The 14026-nt window shown below is 49.5% G+C and overlaps 1 protein-coding gene across 1 annotated transcript in view; it reads left to right on the forward strand.

Annotated features, from left to right (window-relative positions):
- Positions 1-5625: 5625 nt before the first annotated feature.
- KCNIP1 (potassium voltage-gated channel interacting protein 1) overlaps positions 5626-14026 on the forward strand; it is a 395147-nt gene continuing 386746 nt past the window's right edge. The window contains exon 1 of the mRNA XM_033180276.1: positions 5626-7460. Within this exon, the coding sequence (XP_033036167.1) occupies positions 7373-7460 (88 nt within the window). The 5' untranslated portion in view covers positions 5626-7372. The remainder of the gene's footprint in view (positions 7461-14026) is intronic.

The following is a 14026-nucleotide window of genomic DNA, read 5'->3' on the forward strand; positions in this document are numbered from 1 at the left end:
AATTGGGATCCCTGCCCTAATCTCTCTCCTTTATGCAGCTGTGTCCTGCTTTTCATGACTCTAGAAAGCAGAGGGGAAAGTGGATGTAAGATATAGATTAGTCTGTCTTGTAGGGTTTTCTCTTGGTCCCATTGTGGGACCAGCCAGTGTCCACACCTGTGGCCTTTGGTATCCAATTTAAAGTAGTTCTTCTCTTTCCATGATCACACAGTGAAGGAGCCCCTGTAGTGCTCCAGGACTGAGTCTAGTTTTTAGCATAGCATGCAACAAGAGCAGAAAAGGCAGAACTGGGAAGGACATGTCAACGGGCAGCAGTGAGGTGGTATAAAGACCCTGGGCATTTGGAGGCAACAGAAAGAGAAAGGTCTGCTTCAAAGACCAACTTGGCCTCTTCCCATCTCTGCCCTGGCAGCACCAGCAGCTGCACATTGGCCCTTCTTACTACTTCCATGGCAAAACCAAGGTTGCTCTACCTCGCCTGCTGACACAGCTGAGTGCAGAGTGCATCTAGACCCCAACATGAGGTGCCCTTCTCTCAGAACAAATGAGCCTTCGAAACTCCAGCAAACAGTGCTGATGAATTGCCCTCGGCTTCTTAGGCATCATTTTCTCGTAATTATAATGGGAAGAAGACATGGAGCCCCACTGAGAACGTGGAGCTAGCCTGCCCCTAGAGCAAGGCAGAATCCCTCTCTGAGGACCACACTCAAGCAGAACGGATTTTTCTAAGACTTAGAGAAGAAACAAAATCTGATTTAATTCTTAGGAAATTGCTTTTTATAACCCACCTGTGTAAGCCTGTATTTAAATGCTAATATATTTGGCCTGCTGGGATGCCACATTTATTTTCTTCCTTAGCAGCAACAAAAATCATTTATTTATGAGAATTCTAGCTCCTTCCTGCTCTCCTGAGTTCCTCATCTTCATTTCCATCTACCAGCTGGATGTTTGTCTTCCGAAGACGTACAAAATCTGTAACCGTCTCCCTCCCCAGACCGGATTCTCTTTATACCTTTCCTGTTTCTGTTTCCAGAACTACTGATGACTTTTGCTTCCCTCTGCTTCCCCCGTGCCTTCCTCCAATCAGTCATTAATCACACTGCTCAACCTTCCTCCCACCGGGACAAATAACATCACTTGCCTAAGCCTCCATTTCCTCATCTATAAAATGGGTTTAATAAATACTAATACCTACTTCATGAGCTTGTTACAAGACTAGGATGAGCTAATCCAAATAAAAAACCCAGAACAGCATCTGGCAACAGCGTAACACATCACAGTGATATTTCTGTAATGATTGTGACAATGATCATGACCCCCGTGGAACCCGCCCCTTTCCTCTTTGTGGTTTTTCTATCAGCTGACCAGCAAACTCTGGGATACCCCTCTCCTGCTCATTAGAAAACACAGACCAGACACTCTTCATTTCATCAGGATTTTCGCTGCCTGAAATTCTCTACCTTATGAATCTGTTTGTTTGTGGTCTGAGTACCCCCTCCCCTGCTCAGCCTGTAAAATGCAACTTCCATGAAGCAAGGGATTTTCTTTTTTATTATTATTATTATACTTCATGTTCTAGGGTGCATGTGCACAACGTGCAGGTTTGTTACATATATATACATGTGCCACGTTGGTGGGCTGCACCCATTAACTCGTCATTTACATTAGTTATATCTCCTAATGCTCTCCCTCCCCCTCCCACCACCCCACAGCAAGTCCCGGTGTATGTGTGATGTTCCCCTTCCTGTGTCCAAGGGATCTTACTGTTCAATTCCCACCTGTGAGTGAGAACATGCGGTGCTTGGTTTTCTGTTCTGAGGCAAGGGATTTTCTTATTTACCAGCATATCCCTAATGGCTGGCACATAGTAGGTGTTGGGTAAATATTTGCTGAATGAACACATGAGGAGAAAAAGGCTCTAGGGTTTTAGGAAGGAAGACATCTAGACGGCACTGGTTTTTAAGTCCTTCACACTCAGGTTTCAGGGCTCCCTTCTCTACTCTGCTCATTTCTGCTTTGCTAGCAGCCCTGTGACAAGCTCTGTCACTATGGGGGGAGAGAGATGCAGGCTGGAAGAAGACAGTGTTTTTCTAGTTCACTTCTGCCTGCATCTACAAGGCAATAGTTCTTGACCCTGGCATCAAATACGTTCCAGCTGCAGCAGCTGGTTGCAGTTTGTAGTGTTTTTCTTTCTTTAACTCCCAGAATGAAGCTCATTACACAACCTCAGGACATCAGCATCAGCCAGCAGGCACTGCCTCTGCAGAAGTCTAGGGCTCAGCCTCACTGGGCCCCTTTGCTGAAGTTCTAGGTCCAGGGGATTCCAGCCTCGATTTCCTTTGCCCTCTACTCACCCCAACCCAGCTCTAGGAGTGGTAGCTGCTTCCTGCAGTTCCTACCTCTATGATTCCTCAGTGTTCCTTTTAGCCTCCTGCAGTCCTCCACTGTTAGCTTAACAAGTCTTTATGTGAGATTCTCTCTGTTAAACTGGCTGCTGTGGTCTCTTTCTCCTGGCTGGACAGTGACTGATCCCTTGTCTAGTCATTTCCTGCCTCCCCTCCCACGCTATAACTCTGGCCTTAGAGGGAATTCTTTCCAGAACAAATATCTTCAATCTCTCTCCACGATGCATCCAGAGACGGAGAGTGTACGATTATGATAGACAGCTACTAACTTCTTCCAATATCGAGGCGAAATATACCTCTCTAACACTGTGAGTCACTTTAATTCTGAGCCCTGGTGAGATATCAAACAAGGTTTTGTAAATTTTAGAGTCAAATGTCAAATGATCTTGGATTCAAATTCAGCTTCAGTTGTGTGACCATCAAGAAGTTACCTTCCCTCTCTGAGCCTCTGTTTCCTCACCTATAGAATAGATAATATCATAATAGCTACATCATAGGGCTATAATAAAGATTTAAGGTATGTACGTACTTAGAACAGTCGCCTGCATGGGGAAGAAACTTGGTGAATGATGCTATCGTTATTATTGAGGAGGACAGCCTTTCAACCTTCTGAAGGACAGAGTGTCTTCTCTTAGCCTTGCACTCAAAGTCGGAGCACTTTCCCAGGCCCAGACACCAGCTGGAGCCCCCATCTGCCTGTCCTACTTCCGCCTGGAACTGGGGTGTGAAGATTCCCATAAACGTTTCAGGTGGAGAGAAAACTCTGACTTCCCAAGTTCCTTTGGATAACGCACATCTGTGACCCAGAGGCTGACTAACACATGGCTGCTGATGGTCTCATTTCTCGGGTCTCGGGTGCTACGTAAATCCTCTTCCCTGTTCCTTATTTGCAGAATAGCACATTCCTTGCGCAGAGTACGATTCTCTCCTGTACTCTCCTATCATGCACCGCATACTGGCACACCTTGCCTTCCTTTGCTGGGAATGTTCTTGGCACACTGAGTCCCTTGCCCATGTGTTGGGGGATGTTGCTGTGTGGTGTTTTGGATACTGCTGACCCTCTCTGGGCCTGACTTATTAGTCCAAGGCTGAGAGTTCAAACACATGATGCCTTGCAGAGATCAGAGGAGAATCCAAAATGCCTACTGCTGGGAGAGATAAACATAATTTCCAACAATTAAAAAGTCTCACCTGCACAGCCTCTATTTTCACCTTCGTTTTTCTGTGCTTGCTTGGTTTCCACCTCTGTGAGTTCTTTTCCACTCACCATAGCTTCAGTGATCTCAATCTTCTCTTCCTCTTCTGGAATTCTCTACTCCTCCCTTGATAAAAGTTGTTTTATAATGGCTTCATGTGAGGACAACGATCCCATCTCACACGTTCTTTGGAGCCCTCCGCAGCATTTGCCTGGGACTGGGCACATAGTAGGTGTTCAGGACTCCAGACTGATAGAGAATGTTTCTTGTCTAGTCACATAGATGGTAGGGGGTTGTTTTGGGGATGGGGCAGGAATGGCATCAGCATCGATAGTAGGAGAGGTAGGAGCAGCAGCAATAACCTTTGCCATTGACATAATAACCTCTGCCATGTACTATGCCAGCCACTATATTAAGCACATTAATTTCATTTAAACTTTCCCTAGACCCTATGAGTCAGGGATTATTATTCCCATTTTACAGAAGAAAAAACTGAGGCTCAGTGAGGCTAACCTGTTTGTTCAATGGCTGCTGAGTTGAGCTCAACCCTAGGATTGAGCTCAGGGCTGTCTTTGGCCTTTGCGCTTGTTATTCTCACAGCCTTAATATTCTTCCCCCCAGAGAGCTGTAAGGCTGGTTTGGGTCTCTGCTCAAATGTCATTTTAATAGAAGCCTTCCCCAGTGGCTCTATCTGAAATCAGAGTTCCCATTACTCTCTATCCATTTGATTAGTTTTCTTTTTCTTTAAAGCACTCTTTCTTGTACGGAGACATATTTGTTGACTGTTTTTGTCCCTGGACCACATGAATATAATGTCAATAAGCCCAGGGACTTTGTGTGTTCTATCCACCACTGTATCCTCAGCACCTGGAGCAGAGTCCATGATAATGGTATACTTTCAATAGGCATGTGTAGGATAAACAAGTGAGTCAGTAAATACCTGGTGCAAAGATCTGTGCTCTTATCCATTACACATCTGGCTTGGAGGTGCTATGGGATGTTCATAGGATTTGCCAGAGCAAACAACATATGCTTTTGTTTCTTTCCCAATATATAGTCAAATGTTGGGATTCCTGAACTAGGTCCCAAATGCAGATCCACCCTGGGCATCTCTTATCATCCCTGAACAGAGGCTGCTGACAGTCTCGTGGCAGTCATTCCTCCAGCAGGATTCCTGACTAGATTTCCAGGGCGAAGACTGAGTTCTGGATCACCTAATATCACTACTGTCACAGCCTTTCTTCCTTTGGCTTCTCAATTTTTAGTCTTACCCTGTCTGATGGGATGGAAGAGAGGAGCAACTGGGCATAGCTGAGAGTCCTATGTCCTGCAAAGTGAACTCACCTATTCAGAGGACAGTATTATTCTTGGTAAAATGATCAGATGGGTCCCACACCCTCCCTTCCAAACTTTCTATCTCTGATCTTTCTCCTCCGTGGTGCCCAGGTTGTCTGCTCTTTGCCCACTCCTTGCCTGCCAGGTCGTGCTCCATGATCTTCTTAACACCTACCTGCCTCATGCCTCAATTCCACTAAGATTCTGCAAAGTGAAAGAAATTAGTTAGATAAACTGATTCTCAACAAGGACTGAGTGTCTCGTGGTGAATCCCCTCCTCTGTAAGTCCATGAGAGCTCTGACCTTGTTGTCTCAATTGTCTGGCTCAACCCTTTCTGCACCCTGGGTGCTCAGCTCTTTCCTACACACTGGGAGCTCAGTAAATACTGGATAAGTGAATGAGTGAACCAAAGGCTAAGTGCCTTTAACATTCCCGGACACCATGTGCCTTTTATCTGGCACCTTCAACTCTTTTTTTTTGAGTCTCGCTCTGTCGCCCAGGCTGGAGTGCAGTGGCCAGATCTCAGCTCACTGCAAGCTCCGCCTCCCGGGTTTACGCCATTCTCCTGCCTCAGCCTCCCGAGTAGCTGGGACTACAGGCACCCGCCACCTCGCCCGGCTAGTTTTTTGTATTTTTTTAGTAGAGACGGGGTTTCACTGTGTTAGCCAGGATGATCTCGATCTGCTGACCTCATGATCCGCCCGTCTCGGCCTCCCAAAGTGCTGGGGGATTACAGGCTTGAGCAGACAGAGAGTGAATAACACGGCAATTTCAAGCCCTAAGACATCCAGCACAATGGGGTATTTCCTGCCAGAGCTACTTCTGTTTTATATGCTCTGACTCCTACCATGCTGACAAGGCTTGAGGGTTTTGGGGCTTTGAAAAGGCTCTGAGTTTGCAGACTGTCTCTCAGGCCTCTTTTCAGAGCTGAAATTTGTTGATGACCACTCTAAGGGCTGATATTTCTTTCTTGAAGATTCACTTCCACAATGATTCCCAGAACATGGGGTAAAAATCAGACCTGATACATGAGTTCTGGCTTATCTGGCATTTTGTAAACTGGCAGTCTCCATTCTCCGTCTCTTAAGCAACTGATTCCTCTTGAACATCCCAGAGAAGCAGATCAAAGGGAGACAGTTGGGGCAGAAGAAGAGAGTTTCCAGTGCATAGCCTTATTCAGATGAAGGTGTTTCATATCTGCTGTTCACAAGTAGCCACACTACATTCACAGATGTGCCCATGGCCAGGGACCACAAGGACTTTCTGAAGAAAGCAAAGCAGGATTGTTTTGGGGGAGGTTCACACCCGGTGAAGAGGGTGGGATGAGATGTCCCTGCCACCAAGGTCCCTTCCAACTCACGCAGCCTAGGGTACTGAATGGCAGCCAGGTTTTTTATGGAGCAATAGCTGGACTTCACATGTGCATACTGCCTTGCAGTTTCACTGTTAAGAGTGTTGCATTGTATTCTAATTATATGAAACTCGGTCATTCCTTTATGACATTTCTGAGGAATACTATCTCAATCAAGAAAAGCCCTGATTGCACTCCTTTCTTATCCCAGTGAGAGAGCAGACTCGTGACTGCTCCACAGGGGTGGAGGCTGGAATTCAGTAGTCTGACTTTGAGTCGGGGATACCTGGAGCAGGAGGTGGTCAGGGGCATTGTCCTTTCCAAGTCAGGAAGGCAGACAGCACCTGCTGTTGGTGCCAAGGTTACTGGACAGGCTGCGTGGGCTCTGTCTGTCTGTCTGTCCGATGTTCATAGGCCGGCTCCCCGGAGGCTCCGCACTCAGCCCAGCTTCTCTGAGATGCAAACCAGGCCACTCTGAGGCTGCCTGCAAACTTTCTGCTGAGTGCTGACAGCCACTTCCTGCTCTGCGGGGAGTTCTTCCAGATCCTGATCAAGGCACAGAGAATTGATCTATCAGATTAACCAGGAAGGAAAGAGTGGGAGAGCGAGTGTGGGAGACTGTGGGGCTGAGTGTTTTCTGCGTAGCAGTCCCCTCCCTTCTGACTTGAGTATTAATTGCTACATTACTGCTGCCATGTAAGAAAGACAGTCAGCAAAGGCTGGGAGAGCTCCAGCTCCTCCCTCCTTGCTCTGCTCAGCTTTACTCTCCTCCTCGGTTCCCTTGGAGTACCTTGTGCCCCGGCAGTGCTGTCCTGGCCCTGGCATCCTGAGGTCCTCCCGTGGCGAGGACTTAAGTGGACAGCAGGAGTGGGTGGAGAGAGGGAGGGAGAGTTTGCCCTGCAGGCTCTCTGGATGCAGAAGCCAGACCTGCTGCAGAGGCAGCTGTGCTGTTCCCGGAGCCTGGCTTTGGGGGTGCATCCGTCACTCAGGGTTCACCCAGGCAGGCTCCAAGTTCCTGGGGTGCACAAGGTGGGTGCTGTCCCTTCTGGGTGCTGACAGCCGAGCCTGGCTCCCCTCCACCACCATGAGTGGCTGCTCCAAAAGATGCAAGCTCGGGTTCGTGAAATTTGCCCAGACCATCTTTAAGCTCATCACTGGGACCCTCAGCAAAGGTATGGAAACTGGCCTTGCCCCTGCTTTCTGTCTTGATACGACCTGGCTGGTCGTATTGCCTCAGTGTGGTGAGCGTGGCCATTCTGGTGCACCCAGGTCTTGGAAAAGGCTGGGGAAATTGGTGGCTGGGATTCGAGGTTGCTGACAACCTGGGTCCTGGCTCTGAGTAGGCAGGCACCCAGCCAGGGAACTCAGCTGGCTGTAATTGCCTGGAACTTTGGAAATGGAGTTGGTGGTGTGTGGCTGATAGGTTACAGGCGGGCAGAGGAACAGAACCCTTTCCAGAGCATTGGAAGTGGCTTAGCGTGACTGGAGTTTCAAGAAGTTATCCACGGAGGGTTGTATTTTGTTGATAAAAGAGAGATTTGATGCAGTGGGTTGTGAGTAATTCTGCAGAACAGAGACGCTTGAGGGGGCCAGCAGGAGGTGGTGATGGACCGGAATCTGCTTTGCACTGGTGGATTCAAGAAACTGGATCAGCTCTGCACCTCAGGTGCCATAGGGTTCCAGGGTCTCGTGCTTCTGGGGCTTCATTCATCGTTCTGCTTTCTTGGATCCCTGTCCCTCCACATTTCATGCCTATGTCCATGCCTGTCTTTTCTGCTTCTCCAAGAACTGGGGTGGCAGGTGGTTTGCAGGAGTGACTGTCTGGGCAGACCAGAAATTGTGGCTATGAAACAGAATTAGGGCTGCAGCCCCAGATGGGCCCACAGCCGGGAGGCAGAAAGAAGGCTAACTCCTCAGGGCCTGGCCCTGTGTCTTAAACCCCATTTTACACTCGGCACCAGGGAAGGTGAGGCCCTCGGAGGGATCTGGCCAACTTTCTGGAGATGATGTCAAGGGAGAGCGGCAGCGTGATGTGGTTCCACTGGCTGAAAAAATGTCTTTAAATATTCATGCTGTCTTTCAGGAAGAGTCTTTTGGGGGCTGGGGGGAGAGGCACTGGAAGCAGCCGGCAGAATATTCAGGGAAGGAGCCCACAAACCTTTGATGGGTTTTTGAAAAATAACAGTGAGCGCAGAGACAGGCTATGTGCAGCCAGATCTCATGACATGGCTCAGGTGCCTGCTGCCTAGTGGGTCTGGTCGGGTGTATGTTGTGTGGCATGTGTGGGTGGTGGGAATGATGGGATTCTGTTTATCTCCTTCCTTGGGATGTTCTGACCTTCCTGTTATTTCCCTACCATCCTTCTGAAATGGGGCACTGCTCCTCCAAGATACCCAGGTGGGCTGAGCCCCCATTGTGGAGGGCCAGCCTGCCTGGCAGAAAGACTGGAGGCCAGAAGTGGGGTGAACAGGAGGTTAATGGGTATAGCTGTGGTTGCTCACAGTGGCTTTACCTCCTGGAGAAGGAGAAAGCAAAGGGGTTAGGACATTTCACAAAGTTTCCCCATTCAATCCTCAGAGACAACTGGAAGGTTTTCTTTCCACATTACAGAGAGCAGGACCTAAGAGGGTGATGGGTGTGAGGCAGCATCCCGTCGCAGCCTCTGATGGAGGGCTTGTCCCCACCTGCAGTCTAGTGGCGACCCAGACCCCACACACAGATGCTCCCTGGATGTCACACTGAATGCCGAGATAGGGGGATCATGGGGGTTTCCCGTAAGTGCAGCAGAAAGAGCTTTGGCCTAAGGAAACCTGGATCTCAACTCTGATTCTGCTACCTGGGCAAGTCACAATCTCTCTGAGCCTCAGTTTCTTCATCTGTAAAACGAGTCCATTACCTCCAGCCTGTCTACCTCCTCCCAGCACTGGTGCAAAGATCCAGCAGCACCTAGCCATGGAATCCCTTTGTGGAGTGTGTTGCCATGACCAGTTATGAGGGTGGGGTCAGGGCTGAGATGAACATGGGTCTGCAGAGAGAGACCCCAACCCATTCCCCTGGCAGGACCAGGGTCAGAGCTCCTCAGTTGCTCCTGACTCACTCCTGCAGGTGAGTCTGTACTTCCCAAGCAGCACCAAAAGAGGAATGAGATCACAGAAGGCCATTATGCAGCAAGAGGAGTGACTGAAAAAGCAAGCTGGCAAAGGAGAGAGCATGGGCAAAGAACTCTGTGTGCATGTGTATTTGAGAGAGAGAGACAGAGACAGGGACAGAAACAGAGCGAGGGTAGATGGCCACTTGAATAAATGATCAGGAAGATATTTTCTTCTGCATATTTGCCTGTGTTCATTCGTTCAGAGTTTATTTATTGAGCACCTACGCTGTGCCATGCTTATTGCAAGAAAACAGACATGTGAATGAATAAGACACAAGCCCTCCATCAAGAGGGCTTGTCCCCACCTACAGTCTGATGGGTACCCAGGCCTCACATGCAGATACTCCCTGGAAGGAGTGCTGAGATGGGGGGACCATGGAGGTCAACAAGCATAGAGAAGAGATGTCTGGGGCAGGCTAAGGGGCACCTCTAAAAAGTGACATCTAAGCTGAGACGAAGAGAGGCAGGACTGAGAAGGTGGGAGGAGGCCGAAGCTGGAAGAGGGAGGAGCATCAGAGTGTTGGCCTCTGCAGAGGAAACAGCTGGCAGGTCAGGACAGCTCCCTCTCTCTGCTCAGAATCCCAGAAACTAAGATCCTTGTGACACAGAAGGGACTCCGTGGGGAGTCCGTGGCCTTGCTGTGACCTGCTGCAGTAGAGCCTTTCCTGCCACCAGGGCTCAGAGAGGCAGCCCATGGCAGGCACTGGGGCAGGATTGTATCCGTGTTCTTTGCTTCAGCTCCGCAGAGAGGACCAAGTGTTTACACAGCCCCAGCTCTGCGCCAGGCACATGCTGGGTGACTGGTGTTCTACCCAATCCAGGTGTTTGCTAAATATTTGTTAAATAGTGAGGAACATGGGAGCAGGGCCAGGCTGGGAGCAGGGTAGCTGAGAAAGGCCTGCAGAGAGTCCAGAAAACGGCTTTCTCATGTTTACACCTCCCCTAGGTGGGTTTAGATTCGACCCTATGTGGATACATTATCCACATAGGGTCGAATGCTTAGTGATTTCTGGTTTTAATTTGATTTCACTTATTCATTATTCATTGCACTGAGTTCTAGATTTGCAGTAATCCAACTCTCAGGAGAAGGATTTTTCTTTGTCCATAGCAGAACTGAGGAATGCAAAGAATGTGTTGGACCAGGTACCTGCTAGTCCTACGGCAATTTACTGTTTCTTAACAGCCTTGCAAATACCTGGGGAACAAGGAGGGTCCAGGACCACCCTCCCTGTCCTGCCTGTTCCTAACCCTTGGCCACCTTCTGCCATGCCAGCAATCCTTCTTGCCATTGGTCTAAGAAGCCAGCTCGCCCAGATTTCTCATCAGTGCTTATTGCAGAGATAAACTGCTCATGTCCACCTGCTCACATATCTCATCAACCTTGAGCTTTCTTTCCTACCCCAGTCATAATTTGTGATCTGTGTTCCTTTTAGGAACATGTTTGCTAAAGGCTGTCTTCCCCACTAGACTTCAGCTCCATGAAGGCAAGACTGTGTGCATTTTTTTTGCTTACCACTGGAGCCAGAACTACTAGTATGATGCCCAGAATGGAGTATGTGTGTTACTGTGTTAAATGAATGAAACAGCACTGCACGGCATAGACACCAGCCATCAGCCTGAGAAGCCACCTGGTGCAGGAGCTTTCTAGGAAGCACTATGCAACACCTGTCCCACAGGTGCTCAGCAAATGCTCTCTGAACTCTGTTTAGCTTCAGCCCCAGCCTCCAGCCTGTGTGAGCCTCCAGCCACATAAAACATTCAGGCTCTGTCTGAGCTTGTGTAGTGTCTAGGGAAGGGCATTAAGATTGTTCCCAGAAGGAAAGGCTAGGTGGGCAGGCCTCTGGCATCCCCACTCCCACCCCTCCGGCTCTAATTTTATTTGTTTTATTGACTGGATTTCTCCCAAATTTAAAGAAGCTCTTTGGCATTAAAAAAATTTGCAAACCACGAATGCAGTGAGAAGCACAGTTGGTTTCTAGACTGAGACATCCCTGAACGCTGCACACTGGCTCAGAAGCCTTGGACTGGGTCTCTCACCTCCCTGGCATTTAGTTTCCTCGTCTGTAAAATGGAATTATAATACCCTTCTGATGGGGTTGAATGAGATTGTGTAGATAAAGCTCCCTGCCTACTAGGTGCTCAGTAGTGTTGACGGATCTGACTACTGTTATTAGCTGATATTCTCATGGTTGAGAGCCCCTCCGGGCTGGGACTCCCTCTCACTCACTTCTTGTTTTCTCAGCACCAGGCACAGATTCTGAGAGCAACATCTCATGATCACTTTGTGAGAGCCTATGGCCTTGTCAGTTACTGCATGACTTTATTTATTTATTTATTTTGAGGCAGGGTCTCACTCTGTTTCCCAGGCTGAGTGCAGTGATGCAATTGTGGCTCACTGCAGCCTCAACTTCCTGGGCTCAAGCAATCCTCCCACCTCAGCCTCCCAAATAGTTGTGCCACCACAACCAGCTAATTTTTGAATGTTTGTAAAGACAGGGTCTCACTATGTTGCCCAGGTTGATCTCAAACTCTCGACTCAAGAGACCCTCCCACCTTGGCCTCCCAAAGTGCTGGGATTACAGGTATGAGCCACCACATCCGACCACTGGATGACTTTAGACCACTGCTTCCCCTCTGCTGAACTTCTTTTCTTAAGGGCCTGCCCAGAGCCATCTCTCTCACCTGATTCCTTATTAGGAGTTAAAAGCCTGATTCCCAGAGTCAGGCCCCTGCCTGCTGTTTAACCTAGGAGAAGCTCAGCTCCTGGCTCGGGTGCTTTAAGAAATCAGGGGTCTGGGGAACCTGCCTCTTCCTCTTTCTGCACAGTCAGCTCCCCACCCCCCTCACAGACTTCCTGGGGGCCTCTGGCAGGAGCCAGAAGTTGTGCAGGCTCCATTCTGGCTGGGGAGGTTTAAACTCATCTCCTTCTGCACACCGGGAACAAATGTTACCCCAGGCGCAGATGACAGAGCCAAAGTGAGCAGAAGGGAAGAATCCAATCCAGGAGAGCTTCTAGTGTCCTCCAGGCCACCCATGAGGCTGCGGGGGTGGGGAAAGGGGTGTGGGAAGATGAGATCTATCTCAAGGACAAGGCCCCTCCCGCCCCAGCCCAGGCTGTTGCTCTTTTTTCGAGACAAAACCTCAGCTCCCCCATCAGAGACACACTGTTCCTCTTGCCTCCTCCTCTTGCTATTCAAGATCCTCAAGAGACTGACCTTGGACCTGGGCATGACTCTGCCTTCAGGCAGGCCAGGCTGGAGTACCAACTCTGCCTCTTACCAGCTGTGTGAAGTTGTGTCATTTGAACACCACCCCAAGCCAAGCTCCCCACTTCTAACTGGAGATAATAATAACATCAATGGCACAAGACTGTTTTTTAATGTAATGATGATATTGAGTAAGGGCTAGCAGCTCACGGGCAAATCCCAACTCTGCTCTTGCAGGGCCCCCTCTTACATTTTGTGCCCTAGGCACCTTCCTTGCTTCATTCTAGTCTTGATCCTGGAGGTAGGGATTGCAATCACCATTTCAGCAGATAAGGAAACTGAGGTTTAGCTAAGTGTGGTGGCTCCCCGGTGAGTGGCAGAGCTGGGATTAGAACCTAGGTCCTGCTGGTGCCAAGACAAGGTACATTCCTCTGCACTCCTAGGGCTGGAGAAGTCATGCCTGCCTGCACTACTTCCCACCTTGCCACCAGCAGAGAGTCCCCCAGCAACCCACTAATTTTGTTGGTGGGTTTTTCCCTGCTGGGTCTCATCAGAGCAGCCACCTGTCATGCAAAAGGTTGTGACAAATTCCATTAAAGTGTCATCACCTTGGTTATGGGGAAAGGGAGCACTGCAGAGGCCAAGGTCAGCAGGACAGCCATACCCATGCTCTCTCAGTATCCTTATCACCTCTCAGGCAGGTGTGCAGGCCCAAGGCACCTGCCAGACACTGAGTAGTCTCTGCCTACTCCTCTACTGGGCCACGGGGCCACTCCCCCATGGCTCTTCCTTCTTATAGGGCAAATGTGAGAAGTGGTATTGGGTGTGGGAAAATACACAGAGCTTTGGACACTAGGCAGAGGCTGGAATTGAGGTGTTGCAGTTGTTTACTGGAATGGTCTGGGAAAGCAGAGGCCTTCACACTGAGGACTTTGAGACCTGGGAGATAGCATGTCCTCTACCAAAGAGAGAATGCCACCTATCCCGTGAAAAGCTAAGCTTCAATGCTGCCTCTTCCTGGGGAAAGAGAGTCCCCTCATCTGAGTCCTGGTTCGCTTACTGTCCTGGCAGTGAGGGCTGAGCGAGCACTCTGGTCATGTTACCACAGCCCCACTCACTCTCTATAGCCCTGGAACCTCTGAGTGCCGGTGCCTTGTCACAGGAAGAAAGCTTGATTATCCAGGCCTTCTGGGTCCCCGCCTACCTCTCCAGCCCCAAGCTAGAGCCTGCCAGGAGGGGCATGTGTTCACTCTGGCCCTCCTGGTGTCCAGTAGCCTTCATCCCAGCCTACTGACCCCACCACCCTTGCCCCTCTGCAGCAGGCCCAGCACTCCCTGACCCATTTGGGCTGTCCAGGTGCTCAGTTCACTGGGGTCTCCAT

The sequence above is a fragment of the Trachypithecus francoisi genome, unplaced genomic scaffold, assembly GCF_009764315.1.
Source record: "Trachypithecus francoisi isolate TF-2019V2 unplaced genomic scaffold, Tfra_2.0 Lachesis_group2, whole genome shotgun sequence".
Taxonomy (NCBI): domain Eukaryota; kingdom Metazoa; phylum Chordata; class Mammalia; order Primates; family Cercopithecidae; genus Trachypithecus; species Trachypithecus francoisi.